This window comes from Ochlerotatus camptorhynchus, unplaced genomic scaffold, assembly GCF_037179485.1.
Source record: "Ochlerotatus camptorhynchus isolate MF236.1 unplaced genomic scaffold, CSIRO-AGI_Acam_v1.1 ptg000404l, whole genome shotgun sequence".
Classification (NCBI taxonomy): Eukaryota; Metazoa; Arthropoda; class Insecta; order Diptera; family Culicidae; genus Ochlerotatus; species Ochlerotatus camptorhynchus.
In genome coordinates this window covers 367,324-395,105 of record NW_027040890.1, presented here as the reverse complement: position 1 = coordinate 395,105, position 27,782 = coordinate 367,324, and the positions used below count along the sequence as shown (strand labels likewise).

Below are 27,782 nucleotides of genomic sequence, written 5' to 3'. Positions count from 1 at the left end.
GCTATTTTCCACTTTTTCCTCGTTGATTTCGATTTCCGAATTTTTCAGTTTTATCGGTTCAGTGAACACCTGGCTAAACACTTCTCTCACTTCTGCTTGGTGCGTCGGTTTGTGTCCAACTTTTCATTTTATTAACATCAAAGGTTTGATTCCACGAATTTCCACCAAATTTCATTTTGTTCCTTTCATGGAATATGCTTGGTGTAAAAAAAAATAATTTAATGTCGTATCGATCATCAGAAATCTCATATCGCATACCCTTTCTATTTGATATCAGGATAGCTTATATAAAATAATATCAGGAATTGTCTGAACGTAGTGTAAAAATTGATGCAAATTTCGCAGCGGATTGATGATCGAAGCTTTATACAACTACCACAAAAGTCTAAACGTCAAAAAAAAAGACAATAACAAATTGATCAAGTCCATTATTCGAAATGAACGATCAATTAAAAACTTCAACTGGTATTTGGTGTTTTTGGGTAGCCTCTATTTTGCAAATAATTATTTGTATTACTAATGCAATACTCTTTCTTCAAATAGGTATTCCACTTACATGCTCACATTCATCAGAATTATTTGTGGTCGGTCATCCAATGGGAATTAAACAAAACTAGCTTAGTATTTTTTAACAAGCAGTATCTTGATTTTTATTATTCATTTCATCTGTGATCATATGCTAGCGCTATTTTTTATGTAAAAATCATTTATGTGTAAAATGTAAATCGTGAATCATTCTTATTGTACTTAAAATCATTGTTGTTGTTTTAGTGAAGAGCATGCCATCAGTTATATCGTGCTAACTGAAGCAAAACATTGAATTAAGTGACTTTGCTTATCAAATGGGCCTGAGTAGGCTTTCACTAGGACAAAAAATACTACACATTTGTAGAATACCTCTGGACACAAATTTTACTTGATGGTGAATGGGATTTTATCCTAAGTCGTGCTTTTTTTTTATTTATAAGACATCCATTCTATCATAATCATGCGTGCTCCAACACGGGAAATCGAAAGCTCAAAATTGTAACCTAATTTGCTCCCACAATTTTTTTGACAGTCAACATTTTTTCCTTAAATTTGGCTTTTTATTGAAAGTAGAATAGATTCGTCTAGTCCTCGAGGGTAACATTTTTAAACAAATATGACATTGATTCCTTGTTGTGCATGCGACGGATTGCCTCTGCCAAAAGAACGCTGATGTCAACCGTTTTGATCTTATGACACTGCATCTTTTGAATCTCGTGTGGAACGGTATTGGTAACGACAACCTGCGGGTATTTGAAATTATGTTCATTTGCCGAAAACGATTTGCGAAATCTTGATCAACGCAATTACCTCATCAATAGGTGAATCTTCAATCAACCTTGGAGCATCTTGGCTGAGCAAACCATGTGTGGCCATGACATAGATTTTGTAGGCACCTCTTTCCTTGAGGACCTCAGCTGCAGCCACGAACGACTGAACGTCGTCAATGAGATCATCCTAAAAAAATTAAAACTGTGCATATTTCATCTGAAATTTGATTGCATTGAACGCATGCCAACATACCACCATGATGGCAATCCGCCCGCCAACATCTCCCACCACGTTGATCGGAGGCTTCTCCTTGGCTGGGTGAACTGGCACTCCTCCGGATACATCCATTGTACGTGACTTGGGCAGCAATGGAGGCGAGTTACGTCCATCTACCTCGTCCGTTTCGGACTCCTTCTGCTCACCGTGGATCACGGCAATTCCCAGTCGAAGACGTTCAGCATACGATGTTGCCTTCTTGGCAGAACCTGGATTACGCGCCACAATGACCGAATTCCGGTAATCTGGGATCTATTTGCGATTTCCGATATATTAATAACGACACTAGAGCAACTGAATGATCGCAACTTACGCTCTCCTGGATGTACTGGAGCAAGAACGGTGAAGCTCGAAGGTTGTCCACCGGGCAGTCAAAGAAGCCCTGGATTTCCTTCTGATGCAGATCCATCGTGATGATGTGAGACAACCCGGAAGTGCACATCATTCTGGCCAGCAGTTTCGACACGATGCAACCTCGTTTGCGCATTTTGCATTGCTTGGAATATGGTAGGTATGGAATCACACCCACGATGGAGTTAGCTGACGAAGTTTTGCATGCGTATGCCATGATCAACAGTTCCATGATGCTGTTGTTGACATCTCTGTCGATGATCGAGAAGATTGATATTAAAGCGAATGAGTTTTGAGTGTGGTTGATGTTGCTTAAAACTTACTTAGTACCAGTTTGAATAATGTAGATATCTTTTCCACGTACGGAATCTCCTATTTCAACCATGGTTTCACGATTGGTTTTGTGGTAAACCGAGCAACCACCATTCTTGACACCCAAACGGCTGTAAAGAGTTGTTAAACAAACATAATAAAATGTATTAGCTAGTAAAACACATAAATAACAGCCCTTCCTTTCGGCAACAAATTATTTTGAAATATTTTTGGTCATCCAAATTCTTCTGGATACTACTTAGTATCCATACTTTTGACTATATCGGTAAAAAACAAGTTAAGGAATGTGTTTGAAGCATGTTTGCGTTTTTAACGTAGGACGTTGCGATTGGTTTTGTTGCACATTTCAATAATAGTAGCAAAATGATAGATTTATAAATTAATTCCAGCAAATATTCAATTCAAAGTTATGACCAGGCATGGAAAATTATTTGTATTCATTTCGTACATTCATTTACATTCATTTGCCTCTAACTTTATTCATCAATACCGCAAAATAATGTATGAAGCTTTTGAAGGTTTTGTTATTAGCTTCAACTTTTGTTAACAGCTCAAATCCGTATCTGTTATGCATGACACACCAGAGCAAACAGAATCCTCTAGTGTTTTTCAGTGAATTTATTTTACATTCACTGAAAAACAGTAACAATTTCTGCCCGCTGTAATTCGTGATGCATAAGAGATACAGATTTGAGTTATGGGCAAAAGTTGTAGCTAATAACAAAACCTACTAAAGCTTATACATCATTTTGCGGAATGCTGTTGATAAAATAAGTTAGAGGCAAATGAATGTAAATGATTTTCCATGCCTGGTTATGACATTAGGCGACATTCAATATCCTTAAATTGAAAATTTTATTTTAAAAATTCAAAATTCGATTCCTATCCTATACAAAAATGGGTTCCAAACATGTATAATCAACTTTCGGCAGCTGAATTATGTCTATTAAACTGCAACCGGAGTGGCATTTCACACATTAAAATACATTTCATTTAACAAACCGGTTTGGAATATTTTAGTATGAGTGCGTCTTATACCATACTACATTTCGATATTGCTGAATCATGAGATAAACTGAATCTAATTTTAGTTTCACTAATATCTGTGTCAAAATCTAATATCTTTTAAATTGACAGCGCTGTAGTTCAATGAATTTCATTTCAATTTGTAAACCAAAAACGTGACTGATCTATCGCCGTTTACACAAGGCATAAGGCTGTGATTAAATTTGCAAACATAATGATACCTTTTTGATAAATTTTATTATTCTTTGTCCACCTTTCTTTGGCTGAGGTATGCCATAAAAGTTGCATGTCGTTTACTAACAAATAAATATGTTAAGGTACACCGGGGCAAGTTGAAACGTGGGGAAGTTGAAACGGTGCGTTTATCTCTTAGCGGAAGTGAATATTCACTGTTATTATTTCTGAGAGGCATTGACAGGGCATTGAAATAATCTTGGTGATTATTCACTTCTAGTTATAAATACACCTAACATTTCAACTACCCCACCCATTTCAACTTGTCCCGGTGTACCTTACAAGAGAATACGTAATATTTGTGTAGTCTCAATTTCACAAGTAACGAAAGCAGTCTTAAAACAGCAAATGTAATGAAAGTTGATGACAAACGTTCCAGTTGAAACGTGATAACTATGAAGAATAAGAAGAACTAAACAAAATTTCGTATTAAAGAATTATTATTTCAAAAGACCATATCGGCCGACTGGTTTGTGCATCTTCAGATATCACCAACACTAAGAAAGTAAAGGTTTGCAAGGTAGGGCTATAGGTGAGAATATGCGATGAATTAGATTGTGTTTCATACAAAGTAACCTTGGATGCTGAAATGAAGTCCTTGGCATTGAAACCATCAACGAGGTCTCTAGGAGTAAAATATAAATACGGGTAATATTTATGCAAAATGCTCATAAATCAGTCTTTAGCAAAGTTGTCGCTCATTGTTTAAATTACAACTACTTCTACTATTTTATCCATAATCCCATTACAACATTCAAATTAAAAGCGTAAATTCATATTACATCCAAATGAGCTGAAACTTTCAGAGAATTGGTTGCTCACCTAAAAGAACTAATCCAAGGGTTGGTCTGTGGCAAAATAGAACTTTTATTTTTGTGGGCTTGTCTAGCAGACATTTTCCCACAGGCTCTTATGAACAACCCCGAAGACTTTCAGTTTTTCATAACTACAACATTGTGCCAACTGAGTCCGCTTTGAGAATCGTTTGAGAACGGTTGTGTTTTTGCTCCGCTGCGTTCTTTTATTTTATTTTATTTTATTTCGAACTATCTTTTTTCCGGTACTCGCATTTAAATACGATAAGTTGATTTAGAATGATTTCTGCTGATATTTTCACCCCTGTTGCTTAGGTGTCTGGTGTACTCTCGCTTCCCTTTGTTGCCGATGTGACTCGACCGTGCTGATCTATTGTTAGGTTTTTGCGATGTGCATTGCTTTTGTGCACAGAGTGACTTGAAAAAGAAAAGTAATATTTAGTTATTGTGTGGTTCGAATCCGTCGAGGAGAAATTGTTTGAAAATGACAAGAGAAAATAAGCATCCCTGATGTGGACTTTCTGGAATTTTAAATAATCTCTTGAACAATTTGTTGTCAGAAAAGCAAATGAACTTTTCTCTTGGACAACTGACAACTTCCAGAATTAGTTACATGGCCCTGCCCCAAGGCTCATGTCTCAGCCCTCTTCTTTATAACTTTTATGTCAAAGATATCGACAACTGTTTGGCAGAACAATGCACGCTAAGACAACTTGCAGATGACGGTGTGGTTTCCGTAAGAGGTCCACATGCCGTGGACTTGCAAGGACCATTGCAAAATTCCTTAGATAACTTGTCTTCTTGGGCTATGAATCTAGGGATCGAATTCTCGCCGCAGAAAACTGAACTGGTAGTGTTTACTCGAAAGCGGTACCCAGTCCAAATGCAGCTTAATCTTTTGGGCAGAAACATTACCCAATCATTGTCTTTCAAGTACCTTGGGGTCTGGTTTGATTCAAAGTGCACTTGGAATGCCCATATTACGTATTTGAAGCAAAAATGTCAGCAGAGGATCAACTTTCTCCGTTCAATTTGCGGCACATGGTGGGGTGCTCATCCGGGAGCTTTATAAAACAACTATTCTCTCTGTTCTAGAGTACGGCTCTTTCTGCTTTCTCTCGGCAAGAAAAAGTCACCTAATAAAATTGGAACGAATTCAATATCGTTGTCTGCGTATTGCTCTAGGCTGTATGCACTCAACGCATAACATGAGTCTCGAGGTTCTGGCAGGAGTAACACCCCTCCAGAACCGTTTCTGGGAGCTCTCTCTCAGAATACTAATCAAATGCGGAGTGACGAACACACTTATAATTGCTAATTTTGAAGAAATTCTTGGGTTGAACACACAATCTCGATTTATGAGAATCTACCACCACTACATATCATCAGATATGTGTCTTCCTTGTTATACTCCAGACCGTGTTCACTTCACCAATCGCAGTTCCTCAATTGAATATGATCTGACCATGAAACAAGCAACTCATGGGATTCCCGATCAACTTCGACCTATTATTATTCCGCGTATTTTTACTGAAAAGTACCAACAAGTCAATTGCATGAAAAGATATTTTACAGACGGGTCCCGTCTCAATGGATCCACTGGCTTCGGTGTCTTCAATGAAAACTCTAGCGCCTTCCGCAAACTTCAGGAACCTTGTTCCGTTTTTGTTGCTGAGCTGGCAGCAATCAACTTCGCATTGGGGATGATTTCCAACATGCCCGCAGACCATTACTTCATCTTCACGGATAGTCTCAGTTCGATTGAGGCTATTCGGTCGATGAAACAAGGTAGGCACTCATCTTATTTCCTTTCAAAGGTAAGGGAGCAGATGTGTGTGCTGGTCGAAAGATCATATATGATTACCTTTGTATGGGTCCCCTCACATTGCTCAATCCCAGGCAATGAGAAGGCGGACTCTCTCGCAAAGGTGGGCGCGCAGGAAGGCGAATTTTATGACAGGCAAATTTCACAGGATGAATTTTACCATTTAGTGCGTCAGAGTACCCTTTCGAGTTGGCAAACCGATTGGGACAATGGAAATCTTGGACGGTTCAATTATTCCTAATGTTTCTTCGAGAGTGTGGTTTAAAGGTTTGAGCTTAAGTCGTGACTTCATTCGCGTGATGAGTAGACTTATCTCCAACCACTACTCGCTAGATGCTCATCTCAATAGAATAAACCTCGTGGACAGCAACGGATGGTGGGGGACGATGGTGACTAAAGACGATGCCAACAGCGGCTGGCGTGGCCATAGTCTCTCAACCAAGCGGGTGTTCCAAAGGGCTAAATAGAACGGTGCAAGCCTGAGGGGACGATAGATTGGTTGTTGCATGAGCTGGGGGCACCAAATATATTGATACCGCCGAACGGAGATGTGGCAGTTGAGGATCCGTAAGAGACGGAGCTCGTATTTCCGGAGAACTTCGAGATTAGGGCGTAATTGCGTTTGTAAACAAACACTTCAATCGTCGATTTCCCGCGAATTAAACCTCTATCTCACAAACTAACAACACAAACAGATAGAGGAATGGTTCCTCTATCATTTCGTATAGTTAGTTCGTGAGATTGTCCTTTAATTCGCGAGAAATTGGTGATTTAAGTGTTTGTTTACAAACGCAATTACGCCCTAATCTCAAAGTTCTCCGGATTTGCCGGAACTGCTGGCGAACTGGAAACAGCACCAAATAGCGGGTGGATCGCCAGAACTAGTGGCTTATAATGCTGAAACCTGAAGACTGCTGGCGGAGGAGCTGCACCGATGCCGCTACCACTCGATGTCACATTGCTATTGACAAGTGACGTTTAAAGCACGCACATACTCAACAAATTCTATGATTGTTCAAACTACGCATTTGCTACTTAATTTCAATATAACTGGAACATGGATACCATCGATAATAGGTAATGGTGCAGTTATGTTGACAAATCGTTGCGGTGTTGTTGCAGTTCAATATGAATCATTAATTTTAATATCCACTCATCTGCAACGTAAAAAATACTTGTTGAAAACTTTTCATTATGTTTTGAAAAATAGCTACATTGTAACGTACTATTTAACATGTTTGCAACAGTTCAGTGAGCTGGATTATATCTGGACGAACCGTACACTACCGGCCGAAATTATGTAGCTAAATATAATGGAAAATTTTCACAAATATTCCAAACATTAAAAATTTTAATTTAATTCATAATTTTACACTTGTTAATGGTTATGATTTGATTTGTGATCGGTGCAGGACATTAAAGAACTATATTAAGTTCACCGTTTTGGTTGACTCTATTTTCTTATGGTGTAATGTTGTTCAGGTGAAGGCTTTGATTTGTATTTTGTCAAAATTTCGATAGAAATCTTTGCTTTATAATTATAAGCTATTTTTTAAAAGATCAATGAATGATGAGTAGATGATTATGAAAAGAAGTCTGACGGTTTGCGTAATCGACGTAGTGAAATCGCTTTAATTCTCGCCCAATAAACTGGGAGTTTGAATCCTTAGGGTTTGAAGTATGAACTCCAAGCGTTGAAATATCGATCCCATTTACTAAGTATTTGATAGTAATATTATGATCGACCAAGGGGTAAAAAGGCAAGGATTTATGTATTGACCAGAAATTGATGATACGCAGCAGCTAGCTGGTATATTTATTTGAACTTGAATTTTTGTTTCTTGTTTCCAGGAGTCATACGAGTCCCACAACTGATCTCCAACGACCGTCTTTGGAATCTGTAACCGCTCAAGTGTTTTTCATTTTTTTTTAGAGAATATTGGCGGGTAACTACATTTTTTTCAGACATCATCGCACAAAGATGGACTCAAAGCAGCAGAAAATCAACCTTTTGGTTTTGTTGGGAGTCCAACTTTCATCGACGAGATTGAAAGCGTATTGTTACATGCTAATTTTCTATGATATCTTTGGAAAAAATTATTTTCTTGGATTATTTATATCTTTTCCAACATTTGGGATCATCCACAAATTTAGTAATGGAATGAGGGGAGAGGAGGGTTGACATTTTCATTCATAAAATTTAGTAGGTGTTAAACCTAATTTTATCTTAAGCGATTTAATGCCAAAAAACCTGCGCAAATGCATGTAAAGATTTACCCTAATCGATATCTAACGATCTTCTGAACATATTAAAATCTTAGAAAGACTTTCGGGAGAAGGGTTGTGAACTGCAAATTTTACAGAGTCTTACAAGGACGGGAGGGGGATTTAATGATCATTCAAAAACCCTTACATAATTTGTGAATGGTTTCCTATTAGAAAAATCAAAACGCATCGAAAAAAAAAATCGAACCGGTAAACTTTCGTTTGATTTTCAAACCCCCAAATAAAAAATTTACACTATTTCAGTTCATAATATTTTCAGAATCAAAATATTTTTTTAAATACTGCAATGCTCATCAAAACTTGAGACGTTTGCGGTTCTATTGCAATGGATAGATGGAAATATTCTGTTCAAAAATGACGAAATTATGAAAGTTTTATCATTTTTTAGTATCAGACAATGGGAATTTGCGGATATTTTAATTTGTTTTTATTTCATTTATTTATTTACTTATTGATTGTTTGATTTTTGAAATTGATAAAAATTAATACCATTTATTTTATTTAAAAAATATTTTTAAGTTTAAACATATGCATAAAATACTTCTTCAAATTAGTTTTTAAGCATTTTTGCGTTCAATAAACTTTCTGTCAGCTAAAAAATTAAAATTAATAGGATCTATCGGTACTGCATAAAAAAAACGCTTATTTGGTTTAAAAAAGCTGATCACTTATTAGGCCATGATTGATTGTTACTTGTAAAGAATTTATTTTAAATTAACTATGCTGATTAGAATTTAGGTTTGCGGACACTTCATGAAATAGGGGTCTGGTAAGTGAGTTTTAGTTGCCCACTGATGTGACGGGGTGTGGCATCTACCAGCTTGTCAAAATATCTTGTCGGTGATCGGCTCACAACAGAGCGCTGCCTTGCCTTAGAGAGCCGAAAAAGTACCAGGGTACATTATGTAGAGTGACCGCTGACCATTGATTATTACTTTTTTTAACATAATTTTGAGTTTTAAGAACTCATCATCATGCTAACCCTAGTAGCACGTTTGTCAAAAATTGGTTTCGGCATCTTCTATACAACTTATTTCAGTCATAAACAAATTGCTGCAACTTATTGTGACGTAAATGTGCTTCTCGGGAATTTAATTCGGTTAGAATGAAACCAAAAATTAGTCACATTCGCAAACACAACCGTACATACAATAAATATGGTTGTACTGAATATGTTGACCCGCAATGTACACAATTAGAATGCTGTTGGTCAGATTGGCAGCCATATGTAGTCCACCAGAAATAAACATAATAAAATTATTTTTCAATTTATTAATGTTTCACTCCTTATTAACATAAAAACATTAAATACTTATTACAGCTGGATTGTTTTCCAATAGTTTGAATATAAATATTTTATTTTACAGATCAATTTTTATTTCGACATATTTTCAAGCTGCAAATTTGTGTCATCAATTTATAAGTTTTTGAAGGCGTATATATTTAATCGAAGCAAAATGTGTAATTTCACCATAAAACTAGATGCGTTTGAAAAAAAAGACTAGTTATCAATATTTTAAAGTAATTAATATCAAACTTTTATTCAATGACTTTTTCTACGATTGTCATCTCTGATTTTGCAGTCTGAATAAAACCATCAGTTTTCTTTTTCCGCATCACCTCACAAAAATATCCAATATATTTATGTGGTTAACGTGAGTGTCATTTACATGTATTCGAAAACATCACAGTACAGTTTTAAATATTTCAGTGAAACATTGCAGTTAAGTCAGTTGAAAACTTGTGTCATTCAAATATCATGTTACATGCACCTTATTTGCAACACCTTATGCCACAAGCATAAGTTGCAAAGAGACTCCACCTTCTTTGCTTTTTAAGGTACAATGAAGTTTTATATGAGGTGCGTTGTCCCTAATTTAGACCGTCTATTAGTCACACTAAGGTTGTTGTTACTCGCTGAGAAACAAATGGTGTTGCTTGGGTACCGTTCATACTGGCGACAACGCTCTGATGAGACAACGAAACCCTACCCCAAGCTCCTCCCCTGATCCTATCCTTCGAAAATGTACCCTTCTAACCTCGAGTAAGCCGCGAGTAATCGGCCCAACTCCTACTAGACATAGAATTAAGTGAATTTTGTTACAAACAAAGAACAGTGAATTATCGGCTCCGTAAAGCTAACGCGATTGAGCCTTACAAATAAACGAACTAGATAAAAAAAAACAATAAGCATCGGAAATGCACTCCCGGATATATTGATTTGGTGAGTACGTTCCAGTTGATGATTGTTCTAATACATTTCTCGATTGCATTTTCGAGGGGACGTATCTGCTTTTGTGGGCAGTGCGTTTGATGGTCGGTTTGGTGTGGCTGGTGGCTCGCCCGCACGTGCTGGCGCCTTTATGAGGAAGGGGAAAATTTCTCCTATCTGATGGTGGTGTTGGCATGCGTGGGCGGGATGCCAGTTGCGCCGGATTAGGGATCGAATGCATTGTTTGTGGGAGCGGATGTGTCCCTTCGAGGGAGTAGTCAAGATTTATTTCCTCGTTTCCATCTGTCAGAGGGATGACTTCGATCGCATGAAGCATGTTCCTTGGATTTTACGGTAAGGCGTCTACGAATAATGCATTACGATTATTTTTTTCATGTTGAAGCATGATTCGGTAAGAAAATGAATGTTGCGATCGAACATGCAAGCTTGGCACCTGACCGGTTAGTTTTTGTTGTGTTATTAGGTGTGTCCTCAACATGATCATGAGGGCCGTGGGTTAAGACTGACGGTAGTCACGGCGGGTCATGTTTGATTGTGGGGTTTTGTGGGAGAAAACAGTCGTTTTAAAAGACAATATAGTTCGGTCAAGAAAGCTTAAAAGATGTGCAATATTTGCACGCTAGTAAAATCTTCAAGCGTGAAGTAAGGGGCACGGTAGCTCAAAAATATGAAAGTTTTATGGATTCTGTCCCCGTATTACGTAAGGACCAAATCAGAACAACGAAGGTCGCGTATAAGTATAATTTAATGAAGGTATAAGCGCTTTTTTGTAGCTTTTTTGTCTCCAGGTTTAAAAGATCATCGATAGTAGAGGCTTATTATTGTGTTAAAGGCACCACCGTGGAGTTTGAATTTGAATAAACACCAGTTCCTATTATATTATTATTATGTATTCAGTAATAAATATTTAAAACACGACACATCACTTCATTTTTTCTAATGTATGTTTAACGTTTATATGACAGTTAACCACATTACTTGTTGATACATTTATTTGTATACTTATAAATACTTATTTAATCAGATTTGGAATATGAGTGATGATGGAGCTTATTGTATTCACAAGTCCTCCATTTAGGCTGGATTTATTGATTTAAATCTTAAAGTTTATTTTCAGCTCGTCGTTGATGGAATATTTTTTGATTAATATTAAAATGATTCACTTTTTTCAGCCTTCGTTCAGGAAAATACAAAAACATTGTAATGCATGATTACAATTGCATGATAACTGTTACCTGTCCAAATAACCGCGATTTTTCTGACTATTGACTTATTATTGAAGTAGGGGAAATGTATGTAATGTCGGCCTAAGTGTCCCTAATTTGGGCCCATACATAAATTCAGCAATCGACTAAATTTTCAATAGCAACCAAAAATATCCATTAGTACGGTCCCAATGACTCGTTCATCTAGATACAATTGATAAATAGCAGATTTTTTAGCGATGGACTCAATCTTAGATATATAGGCCAACATTAGAGCCATTTTCCCTATATTAATATTTTAAAAGCATTCCATATTGCGTTAAGCCATTACATGGCATGCATAGTAAAGTGTATGTTTCAATTTCAATAAAATATCAAAAGTTGAAATTATTTGAATGTATTGAGGTTAACTAGAATCGAGCTTATTTGTATTTTGTAATACTAGTTTATTTTACATTCTTCATATTTTACATATTGCATGACTAGTAAATTACTTTTATTTCACATATTTAAAATCTCATTTTATCATTATAAGTATAATTTTCATTTATAGAAAATGGTTGTCCTGCAGAGCCTGAAGGACCAGAAGGGGTATCAAATAGCATATTATTGTTATTTACCTTTTATTTTATTATAATATAATATGGTTTTCAGAATTTGGATTATCCAGAGAATAAATTGGAAATCATCATACATTAGGTCAATGTTTTTAAATTGTTAGGACATCAATTCAGCTTATCGTTTACCAAAACAAACTCTGCTGCAAACCCTACCCTCTTTCCCAACATCCCAGTGATTCCTCGTGGAAGTGCAGATGATTTCTCGGATTCCATCAAAGCGAGTGTCACGTCAACACATTCCTATCCATTCCTTTCTTGACCTGCGTTCGGCGCGGCCGGCACTGGCTGGTATTGCCTAGTTTGATATCACCAGTTTTTACACATTGAGAATGATCGCTAGTCCCAAGCATCGTCTATTGGTTCTCTGTGTAATTACAGCTGATCTGGCAATAACAGAGTAGCAACCTGACCGCCCACGATTGCTCATGCTCATGCTATATAACTACAACTTTTTGCCAACTATAGTATCTCTAATATCTCTTTAAAAACACTAACCACCAATTGCTTTAACGCTTGAAACGAGATTCGCTGGGTTGTCTTTCGTATTAACATTCATGCTGTTGGCGTCTGAGATCAGCTCCTTTACCTTAATAGCTTGGTTACGCACAAATACACATCCCACAAACAACAGATAAACAATAGACTGGTCCACAAAAATAAAAGTTCTAATTTTCCACGGGTTAACCTCAAGATTTGTTCCTTTCGGTGAGAAAGCCATTCTCCGAAAGTTTCAGCTCATTTGAAAGTAAGATGAACTGCCCTTCAATTATCTTAAAGAGATTTTTTTTTAAATTACCGAACAGGTTTGGGCCAAAGGGCCTTCGATTTCTATGAAACTTTGCCCATAGGTAGAGTTCATGGATAAATTAACAAAGGTAAATGTAAAAAAAATCAGGGCTGCCAATTTTTTCGGAAAACCTTAGTAAAATTTTTCCGATTTTCTCGACACCACCAACTCTGAAAAATCATAACGTTTGAACCAAACATTGCGTCAAGCGTCAAAGCCAATGAACAAAAATTACTTGTAATTTGGTCACCTGTTGATAAAAAATACAGTTAGAAACAAATTTCTCAAGAACGTTTTCACCATTAAAGAAAATCCGAAAGAAAAGCTGTGGAAATTATCATCTGTATCATGGATTGTTGAAATGTTTTCAGATTTTTACGGTGAACATTTCAAGATGGTATCTTATACTATTTTTGAGATATACTTGAAAAACTGATGGCCGGTCTAGTGCTATTCTTAAAAAAAAAAAAAAAACACACAAATTGTTCTTTCTCCTCGCACACCGTCCGTACGCGTTGCAGCTTAAATACCTACCTATCCATCTATATTATAATGAAATCAAATTAAATTATATTAAAATCAATGGGTCGGCCGAGTTGAAACGTCTAAGTCAAACGATCTGGTCGACATTATGAAACAGATCGTTCGGGTGATCGTCGCCACTATCTAATAACGCCTAATAATGCCGTTAAAAACTGATTTTAGGTATAGATAGATATGTGTTCATACCTGATTTTAATAACGAGAGTTGCTAAAGCTCGTTGAAGTATCAGTCAGTAACTGTTGGTTATAGGAATTCATCATCAAATTCATCAAATAGTGTGTTAAAAATCGGACGCAAGTGTATTAACCTTGTTTATTCTGCAGGAAGCCAAATTTACGTAAGTTCTGAATTACTCAAAAATTCAATTAATCTGTTCCAAAACCTTTAACTCTAAAACAAATGTTTTACTACTGGCAAACAGACATAATTCGCACAAGATGTTCATCGAACAAGCATTTAACAGTCAATTCAAAAGTATCGTAGTTGGTAGTACTGGCACCTGTGGCGCGCATAGTAAATTCCCTTGCGTTTGACGTTTACACACTACCGCCATCTGTTCAGCGTACTGCCCAACAGATGGCGGTAATGTTTTATCGACGATTTTTTATATTGAGAAATATTCAAAGTGTTATGTCTGTTTGTCTGTGGTTATAATTCCACAGGACCACCCATGTATAAGGAAGCGTACTACAACGTTCAAGCATATTGCTGTTATCCCTTCGAAACAGATGGTCACAAAGGAGTGAGGAAATCTTTGCGGTGTGTTACTCAGAACAATATGTTTGAGTTACATTCGAAAGGTATGCATTGGGTGGCGTATAAAATGAAACTGTGTACATCTTGTCGAATAAAGCTGTCACACAGCAACGAGCATGAGGATTTAGTGACCGCTCCTTCGGAGACAGTAGATACAGGTCAGCACGTTTCACCAATGTTCTCGCCAGCTGCAACAAGAGACGCTCCTTCGTCGGTAGGATCCAGCCAACACGCTTCACCACTATTTTCACCAGCTTCAACGGTGGAAACTGCGTCTTCCATGGAATCTGTTCAACCTTTGTTAAACTTGGAAAGCATAGGACCACTGGCCGTATTTTTGGGGATATCTATGGATACAAAAAAACGTCACGACTGGATCCTTCAAGCAGTAATTACCGTGGTTCCACAGTTGGCGAAATGTATTCAAAAATTGTGGGCACAATAAGGAAATGGTTTCCCGATGAGGTTACTGATGCGAACGAAGATTTCGAATCTGTTTTGTTGAAATTAAAATCTGCTTTTCAAATAGCGGATACAGCACAACAACAAATCGAAATCCTCAAATTGTTGCCAAAAAGTTGGTCATTTACCAAAAAACAATCACATTTTGAAGAAGCCACTCGTCACATGAGAACTGAATCAAACACAAATGTAATAGGACTGCAGCGTTATCAATAGCATATAGTGCAGATGTGCATGGTAAGATAGTAAATTTGTATCGTAGAGATGACATCAGTCGACCATTTTCTGGATTCAAAGACCCAATTTCTATAAAGTTGACAAACGGAGCTCGAAAGAATTATCAAAAACACCTGTTGCTGGCTCCGTTAAGTGAACTATATAAACAGTTTTTAGATTCATGTGATAGTGAACAGCAGGTTTCGTTTACCTTGTTTGATCGGCTTTGAATGTTTGCGTTTGCATGTTTCATGAAAAAAGCAAATTTGTGTTTGATGCTCTACATAAAAAGACTTGACGAATTGCTTTTTGCGATCTTGTGATCAAGCAACATGATTGATTTTGTTGGACAATATTTGGACGAGCAGAAAATTGATACCATTAAATATAATTTCTGGACAAACTCTCCTCGATGCGAAATAATAAGCAAGGATGATGATGTGAGCAAATTTTAGAAAGCTTAGAAAATCAAATTGAAAAGTTCATTATTCACCGATATAAAGTTGAAAAGCAAATTAAGTTTATAAGGATGAAAAAAGAAACTTTAGTTGCAGGGAAAGAAATTATGTGTCAAATGGATTTCGCTGAGAACTATTCTTGTTTGATCCAAGATTAGATCGAAAGTCATTAATTTTCAAGACCCCAAGTAACTATTCTCCCTTTTGTAATTTACTACAATGAAGGTTGCTCTTTAAAAGTTTAAAATTTCATTGTAATAGCAGATATGAAAAAAAAAAACACAATATCGATTTACACGTTTCAATGTAAATTACTTTCAAAATAAGAAGAAAAATTTCCAAATCTTGAAGCAATATTTATCGGGTGAGATTGTTGCGTAGAGCAGTATAAAAACAGATTTAATTTGAAAAACTTGTGTAGCCATAACAAGGATTTTAACATCAGAGCAGAATGGCACTTTTTTCTAACTTCACGTGAAAAAAATCCTTGTGATCATGCTTGGCATGCACAGTTGTGCACATCAACTGCTCATTTGTTAATAACTTTTCACTCAGTTGTTGAAATTTATTTTTCTTTAAAGTAGGTGATCTATTAGGATCATAGTTCACTATACACATGCAAAGAGTAGGTAAATATTCACATTTGAATCAACATCAATGAATTTTTACACTTAAGTCCAAGATGTGCAGTGAGCATTTCTCACTTCATTTTTGCAACGCAAAATCAAATACAGTTTATTGCTAGAATTAAAATCAACTTTTTTTACGTATCTATTACAAGCTTAAACTCCATTCTATCGACTGCTTCAAAAAGAACTATGTTTCGTCAACTCTGTGCAAAGTTATTAGCAAATGAGTACTTCGTGACCAAAAACTGTGCTTGCCAAGCATGCTTGTGATGGCATTGGCGGTAACATCAAGAGGATAGCAAGGGATGCTAGTATAAGGAAGAGTACTGAAATTAACAACGCTAAACATTTTTTCGAGAAGGCAACGTCTAAAGAAACGAACCACCAGTTCAAAGGGAATTTATTTTTGCAACCAACGAAGATTATAAATATACTGAAAATGTGGATCAGGAAAATTTTTGAGATTTAGTAATAATCCCTGGAACTAAGAAATATCACGAGTTTATCCCCAAAGACGAGCGAAGCATATATGCCAGTGAATATTCCGATCAGTCATATTCCTTGGACAATAAGGTATGCTTTCCTCTTGATAATACCAAAAAACGTAGACATACAATCGACAACATTCGCCGAAGTTCTCGTGTCAAGAAAACGGTTGATTTTAATGAAAAATAAGATAAGTTGTAGTTAGTGCAACCTCTCTGAAAGAAATAAAAATTGGCAACCCTGATTTGTTTGAAATTTACTTCTGCTAATAAATATATGAACTCTACCTATGGGCGAAGTTTCATAGAAATCGAAGGCCCTTCGTCCCAAACCTGTCCGATAATTTAAAAAAACCACCTTATTCGACTTTTTGGGAGAGTTATTTGGGATAAAAAGTGAATGGTAAAGTTAATTTCTCGGGAGAAACCGAGAATGTTCAGAATACTCAAGAATATTGTGAAGTGTTCAAATGAAATTACTAATGTAGACACGATATTTTTTTAAGATTCCGTGCACAAAAAATAGTGTGAAAACCCAACTGATGAAGAACTAATTTTCCTTTTGCTTGGATTTTTTTTTTACTTTTACGAATCGGAACGATTCTGAGACTTAAACTCATTCGATATTCTTACTACGTCTTACGGGGTAGATCGCAAATTTATAATTGCGACCTTCACGAAAAGGTGTTAGACTTTGAACGTTTATAGCTTTGTCATTGATAGATGAAATTAAAATCCTAATATACCAATCGATAAGAAATAACTGTACTAATCTGCTAAAATAAATACTTTCCTAATTTTTCTTAAATGAAAAAAATCTATTTATAAATAAATGAATTCCTGTCGGTCTGTCTGTCTGCCTGTCTGTCTGTCTGACCCCCAATCTACTTTAAGTAAAATTTCATTCTCCAGAAATTCCAATGCATATTCTGTGCTGTCAAACCAGTTTGTGAAAGATTGGATCCATGATTGAATCCGTGGCGTGAATCATGCACGCATAGATTGGAAAAATGCATAGATTTAATCAAATCATGATTTAAAAGATCGATTCAAAGCTTGTTTTGTTGAATCTTAGATTAATTAGATGCTGTAAAGATTAAATGTGGGGCTTTAACTAATGTTTGAATTCCATACAATCGGTAAAATAAACTATATTAACTGACATAACCCCAAGGCTGCAAAATGCGTGTCGATTCATAGTTGACATGGCTGGTTCTTGGCAATGCGATAACTCATCGTTATGATTCAGCCACGAATCGAAATATATGGCTATCTAATTTTATTTTGCATAGATAGAAAACCAATTGGACCTGTGGTTGGTCAGTCGGAACGGAAAAACCCGGAAAAGTCCCGAGCAAAATGCGTGTCGATTCATGTTGACATGACTGGTTCTCGGCAATTTGGTTACCACATCTTAAGATTGAGCCACTACTTGAAAGGTATGACTATCTACTTTCAAACTGAACAGACAAGGAACCGATTGGAGTTGTGGGTGGCCAATCAGAACGATAAAACCCGTGAAAGGTGGCTCTGTGGAAATTCGGATTCACCGGGAAAATGGTCAATTCCTGAAAGAAGACCTAGAGATCCGCAATTTTTTCCTAAATTGCATACATTCATGAGTATAGAGAAAATCTATCATCATCATATCTATTTTGCAACCAAGTGGCCAGAAAACGGTTCTCTGGATATCCGGAATCACCGGGAAATTAGTCAATTCCAGAAAGTAGACCTAGAGATCCGCGATTTTTCCTAACTTGCGTATAATCATTAGCATAGAGGAAATACGACATCAGCATATCGATTCTGCTACCGAGTGGCCAGAATACGGTCCTCTGGATATCGGGAATCACCGGGAAAATAGTCAATTTTTAAAAGTTTACCTGGAAATCCGTGCTTTTTTAGCAAATGTGAAGAACCCTTAGTTGAGAATATATATCTCAGTGACATGTTAATTTGGTCCCTCGGTGGCCATTAAATGCCTTTCTGGATATCAGGATTCACCGGAAAATTGGTCAATTCTTAAAAGTAGTCCTAAGCTGCGCGATTTTTTCTAATTTGCAAACAATCATGAGCATAGAGGAAATATACCATCACCATATCAATTCTGCAACTAAGTGGCCAGAAAACGGTCCTCTGGATATCCAGAATTAGTCAATTCCAAAGTAGACCTAAAGATTCGTGATTTTTTTCTAAATTAAATACAATCATTAGCAAAGAGGAAAAATGACACCAAGATATCAATTTTGCTACCGGGTGGCCAGAATACGGTCCTCTGGATATCCGAAATCACCTTGAAAATGGTCAATTCTTAAAAGTAGACCTAAAGATCCATGATTTCTTAGAAAATGTGAAGAACCCATAGTTGAGAAGATATATCTCAGTGCCATATTGATTTCGTCCCCCGCCCCGGTGGCCATTAAACGCCCTTCTGGGTATCCAGATTCCTTAAAAGCTTGGTTATGCACAACTACGTTTCTCACAAACAACATGTGTAAGTACAATGGACTGGTCCACAAAAATAAAAGTTTCAATTGTCCACAGGCCAACCTCTAGATTTGTTCATTTAGGTGAGAAAACCATTCTATGAAAGTTTCAGTTCATTTGGATGTAAGATAAGCTACCCTTCAATTATCTTTGTGATTTTTTTAGGAGAGTTATTTAGGATAAAAAGTGTTAGGTTTTGAACGCTTAGAGCTTCGTTTTTGATTGATGAAATCAAAATCCAAATATACCAATTGATAGCAAATAACTGTACAAGTCGACTGAAATAAATACTTTTCAAATTTTTCTTTAAAAAAATATTTGAAAAAATGTGCACATAAAAAGTGACTATTTTCATGAATTAAAAACGTTTTTCCTAACCCAGTCGACAAAGTCGAGCACCATTTGGCGCATCTTTCTGCTTGAACCTGTAAAATTATAAAACAGCGCTGCTGCTGCGCCCAGCGTATTTCATTTTCTGCTTGAACGTCAAGCAGTACAGTTTGGTTTTTGCTCGCTCTGACGAGTTGTTCGATAAGCCTCTAGTTTGTTCCAAACGGTCACAAATTTACTCCTACATTCATCGAGCATTATCAAAGTAACCCCAAATCAAAATACTGATATTCGGTCACAAGACTTTAAAAATAGTGTAAATGCTTTAAATTCCGTTAAACATATTACTAACGAATTGACTCTAGGATCATCAGTACTTGTTTAAAAGAAATAAAATTTGAAAAACATGAACTGTTGTAAAAAAATATTTAGAATACACTTCAAAAAACTATCAAAATTACCCCATTTTACGGTACTTGAAACACCTTTTATTTTAGATTACAAGCACAAGTGCAGGTACTTAATAAAGCATGGGTTATGATTGATTAGGCGAATTAGAGCTTTTAATAATTAATTAAATTAGACTAATGAGATATTATAATCATCAAATGAACTTAAATAAGAAACTTCAGAAAGTCTAATGACATCAAATAGATAAACAAAAAAAATTAGGATGCGGCGGGTCCGCTTAGAGAGGCAACTAACCTTTAAAGTTGTAGAATGAATCTTCTTATTTAGTCTTGAACTTTAATAAGAAAACGCAAGCATACCAATCGCATTAAGCAGATTAACAAGGAGAGGAATAGTTTAGAAAATGAGTAAAAGTAGAGGTATGTGACAATTGATTAATTTTAATCTTTTGTAGGTATTATATTCCCCTGAGTTTTATGTGCTCGATTACTATATTATTCTCTCAATACGCGAAATCTCTTATATATGCGGTTAAAGCATTTGCGTTAACTTATTGCTTAGTGTTCAAGTACTTACCTTTGCTCTGTGATTGCTCTGTGTGATGGCAAACAGTGTAGTTCAATTTGTTGTGCAGTGAAAAAAATTATTTTTAATTACGTGTGAAATTGTGTTGTGTGCCGCGATTGATTAATTGCAACGCGTGCTCAATTGTATTTCATAACAGGATAAGTAGGAGAACAGGTTACAAAAGTAGCCGTTCTCGTAAAATTTTGCTTATTCTTCGATCCCCCCGGCGCACTGAAAGGAAGCAATTGCTTTCCTATAGTAGCTGCGGCGGTGAAATCGATATTTAATTGTCTCTTCTGTACCCTGTGTATTATTGCATGCAGCGTCTGTTGACTGTGTTTAGGTAGAAATGGAATGTCCAAAATGCGAGTCGGGGGTAATGGCAAGCGATCTGTCGTTAACCTGTAGTGGTAAGTGTTCTCGTGTGTTCCACATGAGATGCACTACACTTACAAGGAGTACGGCAAAGGTTGTCATGGAGAATGTTAATCTCCTATACAAGTGTGACGATTGTCTGTCTAGTTGTGACGAGCCGAGTGATTCGATCTCGCATGTTAGAAATATTGAGGAAGAAGTGAAGAGAATATCTTCTATTTCGGCCTCGATCACAAACATGCGAGATCAGATTGCTGCTCAAATTGATAACGCGTTGAAGACCGGTATGGAAGCTATCCGTTTAAATGTAAATGGTACCCTGAAGGAAGCCGTTGGCGGACTTGAAATATTATTAAATGAAAAATTGGAAAATATGACTAGTTCATTTTCGAGAATTATTGCGGACAAAAATTTAGTTGCAATGAATAAAAGCAGTGGATCTGAGCCGATTCCCTCTGAAGCGGGTCAAATCCCCGATGGTAATAGTAATAGTCATGACGAAGAGAATTCTACTAATGATAAAGTTAAATGTAGTTTCGCGGATGCTTTGAAAAACGGACAAGGGGACGGTAAAAGTAAGAATATCAGTAAAAATAAAGTTGAAAATGATAAAAGTAAGTTTGAAAGTAAAAAACTGAACAACCGTAAGGCTCGCCCGGTCATTGTGATTAAACCTAAAGAGTCCAAACAAGATTGCGAGGAAACTCGCAAGTTTTTGAAAACAAACCTGGATCCAAAAACACACAAAATTAGTAACTTTAGAAACGGGAAAGATGGCTCCATTATTGTTGAGTGTGCAACAGGATACAATGTAAATGAGGTGAAAAAGGGCATTGAAAGCAATTTGGGTGGAAACTACAACGCTGTTGTTCCCACATCGGTGCCAATGTTAAAAGTGGTGGGCATGAGCGATCAGTATTCCTCCGATGTCTTCATTGACTTCTTAAAAAGTCAAAATGAAGACATCGCAATTAATGATGTAAAAGTAGTTAACATGTTTGAAAATCCACGCTTCACTTACAACAAGTTTAGTGTTGTGATTGAAGTCGATATCGAGACGTATAAATGTTTGTTATGTGCGAAAAAAGTAAATGTAGGGTTTGATCGGTGCTCGATAGTTCCCGCGATTAATGTTTTGCGATGCTTCAGATGTGGAGAATTTGGGCACAAAAGCACGGATTGCAAAAATTGCGAACAATGCTCTAGATGCAGCAAACAACATAGCACCTCTAAGTGTACGTCAACTGTATTGAAATGCGTTAATTGTTTAAAAACTAATAAGGAGCGTAAATTAAATCTGGACGTCAACCACGCAGCATTTAGTTCTAATTGTTTTGTGTATAAAAAACTATATGATCAGAAAAAAAGCAGCTTACATTTCAATAAATAGCAACCAAGTTCCAGTAGTAATGTGAGTAAATTAGAGATTTTGTATTTGAATATTGCGGGGTTATCTACAAACTACGTAACATTACGTCAGATTGTAGAAGATAATGGTCCACTTTTGGTTTTGTTAGCAGAAACACATATTGTAGAAATTGAATCTTTTGATCAGTATAGCATTCCGGGATATAAAGCTGCTGCTTGTTTGTCACATTCAAGGCACACTGGCGGTGTTGCTATTTATGTCAAAGAATCAGTTCAATTCAATCTTCGCCAAAACGAAGTTATTGATGGCAATTGGTTCTTAGGCATTACAGTTGAACGTGGCATGAAGATGGGTAATTATGGTGTTTTGTATCATTCTCCCAGTTCAAGTAATCAGCGTTTTATTGAAATTTTAGAGAACTGGTTCGAGACATTTTTAGATTCTAGTAAATTAAATATACTTGCGGGTGATTTTAACATTAATTGGCATGATACTAGCAATTCGAACCATCTGAAGCAATTAGCTGATTTCTTTAATTTAAAACAATTAGTAAGTGAATGTACGCGTATTTCCCGGCACAGTAGAACTTTGATTGACCATGTTTATTCTAATTTTGATTCTGTCAGTTCAGTTACTCAAGCTGATTTGAAAATAACCGATCATGAAACTTTAGTAATTAATGTTTTAGACAGTGTTAACGATAACGATAATTTTGTAAAATTGAAGTGCTGGAGGAAATATTCGAAGCAAGCTGTTTCGAATCTTGTTGAGAGAAGTGTGGATTTTCCATTAGTTACCGGAACTTTAGATGAAGATGCAGCTGTTCTTACTAACGTTTTGAAAACTTGTACCAATAAATTAGTTGAACAAAAGTTTGTTTCTTTGAAAAACTCGAACAGCTGGTACAATTTGGATCTTTTGCGTCTTAAACGTAAGCGGGACAAATGGTACAAAAAGTTTTGTAGATCGAATAGTGATAATCATTGGAATAGGTACACGGTCGCGCGTAATAAATATTCACAATCAATTAAGAAAACTCGATGTGAATATATTCAGAGGAAAATTGATCAGCATCAAAACAACAGCAAAGAGTTATGGAAAATTTTGAAATCTTTGATGAAGCCTAGTAATTGTAAATCGCGGACCATAACTTTTGATGGCATATTAGAACAGTCAGAACCAGTAATTGCTTCTAAGTTCAATGACTATTTCGTTGAGAGCGTTTCACTGATCAATCAATCTATTGAACTGATCAATGAACCGGACGAAATAAAACAGCCGATTAATAGTAATTGTAGATTTAATGGTTTTCACCCAATTACATTAGATGAACTTAAAAATATTTGCTTTTCATTAGGAAAAACGGCTGGAGTAGATAATGTTAATGCTAGAGTTATTCAAGATTGCTTTCATGTCATTCGACACACTCTGCGGGACCTTATTAATCAATCATTGCAATCTGGGCACGTGCCGCATATTTGGAAAGAATCTTTAGTTGTTCCTATACAAAAAGTTGCTGGGACGATTAAAGCCGAAGAGTTTCGTCCCATCAACATGTTGCACACATTAGAGAAAATTTTAGAACTTGTTGTAAAAGGCCAGCTGTTAGAATATTTAAATAGTAACTGTTTGTTGATACCGGAACAATCGGGATACCGGGAAGGCCATTCTTGTGAAACCGCGTTAAACTTAGTGTTAGCTAAATGGAAAGAAAATTTGGAGCATAAAGATACGATTGTTGCTGTGTTTTTGGATCTAAAACGCGCTTTTGAGACAATTTCTAGGCCCTTATTGTTGAGAACAATCAAGCGCTTTGGCATTTCGGGTTCTGCATACAAATGGTTTGAAAGCTATTTATCTGACAGAACACAAAGGACTGTTTTTAATGATTTTGTATCTTGTCCCGTTGACAATGACCTTGGAGTGCCTCAGGGAAGTGTATTAGGGCCACTTTTATTTATTATGTATATTAATGACATGCGACGAGTTTTACGGTTTTGTGATATTAATCTTTTTGCTGACGATACTGTGTTATTCATTGCAGCTAAAGATTTAGAAGAAGCCGTTTCACGCTTGAATGAAGATTTGCGTTCTCTAAGTAGATGGTTGAAGTATAAACAATTGAAATTGAATATAAGTAAAACTAAATTCATGGTAATTTCGCGGAATCGTGTAGATGATGATGTCTCTGTTGTTATTGATGATGAGACACTTGATCGCGTTCAGGAAATTAAATATCTTGGCGTGATTATTGATGACAAACTCAAGTTCAATTCTCATATTGACGATGTCATCAAGAAAATTGCCAAGAAGTATGGAATCCTATGTCGCTTGAAAAACGATTTAACTATTGGTAGTAAAATACAGTTATACAAATCAATCATCTCCCCTCATATAGACTTTTGCCCTTCCATTTTATTTTTGGCCAATGAAACACAAATATCGAGATTACAGCGTTTGCAGAATAAAGTAATGCGTTTGATTTTAAGATGTAATAGATTCACTTCCTCAACTTTTATGCTGGACGCTTTGCAATGGCTGTCAGTGAAGCAAAGAATTGTGTTTTTGACTATGGTGTTCATTTTTAAAGTAGTTAACAGTTTGCTGCCTCGATATTTGTGTGATCGGATTGAAAGAGGAAGTGATTTTCATAGATATAACACTAGAAACGCGGATGAAGTAAGAACACCACATCTTTTGAATAATGCTTCACAAAATTCATTATTTTTCAAAGGTATAAATGTTTTCAATTCGATGCCTAGACACATCAAGCGTGCAACTACACTTACAGAATTCAAGAGACGCTGCATTTCACATGTAAAAGCTGTTTATTGAGCAGTTAATTTTTTATGAATGGATAAATCATGTATCTTGACAAAGTTATCACTAACGGATTAGTTTGTATGGAGACTGTCATCAAGACATTTTAGTAATTTGTGTAGCATATACAAAAAACTACATTGTTTGCCTCGATGGTGATGATGGATTTTTAGTTTTTTTGATTTTGTAGTAGTAATAGTAAAAATAGCTTTGAGTAGTCTACAATGGTTTGAGCCTCGCGCGCGGAATACAGGTATAAATGACTAATACGTGGAAATTGTGGCAAAAGCCTTAAATTAGTAAAGGATTGGCTGGAAGTCGTTTCCTTGGATATAGTCCTGGCACTGCGGAAGCTTAAACGTGTAAATCCCAGGTCACGTGTAAATGGAAGTATTGTCGAGGACTATACTTGGACTTTTGATAACTAGCTACACCTTTGAATGCTTTTGGTTGATGCCTTTAGCATATTTAACAGGACATTTATATCTGTAATTGTAACCAGCTCGATTTTGTTTGCAAACCTGGTTAAAATGTTTATATTTAATTATCTTAAAGATAACTCGTCCAGCTCAAACCTTTGTAGGGGTAAGAGGTGGGACCATCATCATCATCATTGTAAACAGCAGTCATGTCAATCTATGAACTAAACCCTACGTAAAATCGATCTTTCCTTATGTGGTATTGATGCATGTTTAACTTTTCGCAGCTGTCGGAATCAACGCGCCTACGTCTACGGAGCTAACGCAGAAGTGATTCGCAATGCGGTAGAGCTCACCAAAAGTTTTTTTTGTGCTTCTGTAGTATAGAATTTGTTCAGTACGGTCGCGAAATCTTGAAATGATTGATACGTTCTTTTAATTAACTAATTTAATACAAAGCTCAGTAGAAAATAAGTAGAATATCTAGGGAGAAAACCAAAATTAATCAGCTTGCCAACATACCCAATAAAAAAAAAAAAAAAAATATCTGATTGGAATTTGCGAACCAAATGTAATAGACTTTGCATTCGCATTTTTAAGAAGTTTCTACATTTGACCAAGTTTTACTAGGTATGGTACTAGGTACATAGGACCGAAATAAAGATTACTTATACTGTATTTTAAACCAATATCAAGAAAAATACACGAGAAGTTCGCTAAACAGCTTTACGCAGTCTACATCAACCTTGCGGTTGTGTCTTGTACACAACCCCACAAAAATGGGTCTGGATAAAAGTTGCTTGTTCACTACTGGCTGCTGTAAGAACCACCATTACAGTATTAGTAAGAAATATTTACCGAGGATGCAAGAAATTAATTATTACATATTTTGTACATGCCATTTCTTCTGCGTGTACAGTATGCGAGACACGGAACACACAAAAACATGAAGAAACTCATTTTATCCCACTCATCGCTCAATTCGCCATTCAGAAGACCTTCAGCTACAATTGGTTGCTACATCAATAATGTTCCCCGCACTGCTCCCACTGCCCGTAGTTACCTGGAAATCAAATTCGCCAAGTCCGGATGAGAGTTGCCACTGATGATGCAAATGTCAGAGGTAGCCGGTGCGTCCATTTTATCCAACCTTAGTATCTTAGACGGTCTTATTCCACCAAACCTACAAGAGAAGAAAACAATTCAGCATAACATTATGAACCGCAGGACTATAAACAAACACCACAAAACAATCCAACTCAGCAAAATCTCTATCCGGTTAAAATAAAATCCAAACGCTTGCAAATGGTAGCGAATATGGGTGGAAGAAGAAAGAAGTCATGTTTTTTTTCAAGCAGCATGAAATCCAAAAAAGCGAGGTTATTTTGATATTAGCGATTGCAGCGGCAAGAAACAACGCCAAACGGAAGTTTGCACATAGCTCAACGGAGAAGGAGTAAATAAAAATGTGATCGAGAATTACTTATTTCGGTTCAGAAGCATCGTACTTTTGGTCGACCCTGCTAATCAGTTATGGGGCTGGCCTAACTCTAGTCCCTACAAATATCGGTATCCTTTATACTTATATAATTCGATTAGCAGACCGTCTGCTCGATAAATGCTACACTTTTTCTGCCTAGGAATGGAAGCACTACAACAAGAAAGCAATAGAATACTGGAAAACCTATCCCCGACGATACTTATCCGAAGAAAACCACAGTCAAAACGAACCCAATTCTGATGTACACGCACTGTAAAAGATAATTAAGAAAGCTGTAGAGCTCTGAGAACTGATTTTTGACAGAAACAAAGTGACACTTCCGAGACCTCGAAAAAACACTCAAGAATTTTGTGCGATAACAAAGAGAAAACAAAAACAAATACGCACACATGTAAATAAATCGCAGACTGGCGACGAGGATGAGTTCAAACTGTTGCGACTCGAAGCAGAAAATGTATATCCTATCGCTTGTTCTGTTTTGGTCTGAACACTGCCGATGAAAAAATAATCATCAGACCGCTCTGGCTGCGTGTATTTGGTGCTGAATGTAAACAGTGGATGACAGAATAATGACAGAGGATTGCGTTAAGAGTTCCAGTGAAACGCTTGCGAATATTTAAAAATTCTTACGGGACGGGGTTTGTGTCCGTGATTGAAGCGTTC

The 27,782-nt window shown here is 36.4% G+C and overlaps 1 protein-coding gene across 4 annotated transcripts; it reads right to left on the bottom strand.

Annotated features, from left to right (window-relative positions):
- Positions 1 to 1,065: 1,065 nt before the first annotated feature.
- LOC135710831 (phosphoribosyl pyrophosphate synthase-associated protein 2) lies at positions 1,066 to 27,524 on the bottom strand. Of its 4 annotated transcripts, none has more exons than XM_065233527.1 (7): positions 27,507 to 27,524; positions 26,682 to 26,801; positions 2,250 to 2,369; positions 1,889 to 2,177; positions 1,552 to 1,827; positions 1,339 to 1,485; positions 1,066 to 1,271 (listed from the first exon to the last, which is right to left on the bottom strand). In XM_065233527.1, exons 2-7 carry the CDS (start codon positions 26,756 to 26,758, stop codon positions 1,113 to 1,115), a joined length of 1,068 nt encoding a protein of 355 aa, XP_065089599.1. In that variant the 5' UTR covers positions 26,759 to 26,801; positions 27,507 to 27,524; the 3' UTR covers positions 1,066 to 1,112. The 4 variants fall into 4 exon arrangements, with proteins under 4 accessions (XP_065089599.1, XP_065089600.1, XP_065089597.1 ...); XM_065233528.1 differs by lacking the exon at positions 27,507 to 27,524 and adding an exon at positions 27,350 to 27,429; XM_065233525.1 differs by lacking the exon at positions 27,507 to 27,524 and adding an exon at positions 27,102 to 27,406.
- Between the last annotated feature and the right edge of the window lie 258 nt (positions 27,525 to 27,782).

Excerpts from the sequence above, each read along its gene's own strand:
- LOC135710831 (XM_065233525.1), bottom strand. The coding sequence starts at position 27,121 with ATGCTTCTGAACCGAAATAA. Across the intron at positions 2,178-2,249 it reads ATTATTCAAACTGGTACTAA|AGATGTCAACAACAGCATCA; the intron begins GTAAGTTTTAAG and ends GATCATCGACAG. Across the intron at positions 1,272-1,338 it reads AAGATTCACCTATTGATGAG|GTTGTCGTTACCAATACCGT; the intron begins GTAATTGCGTTG and ends AAATACCCGCAG.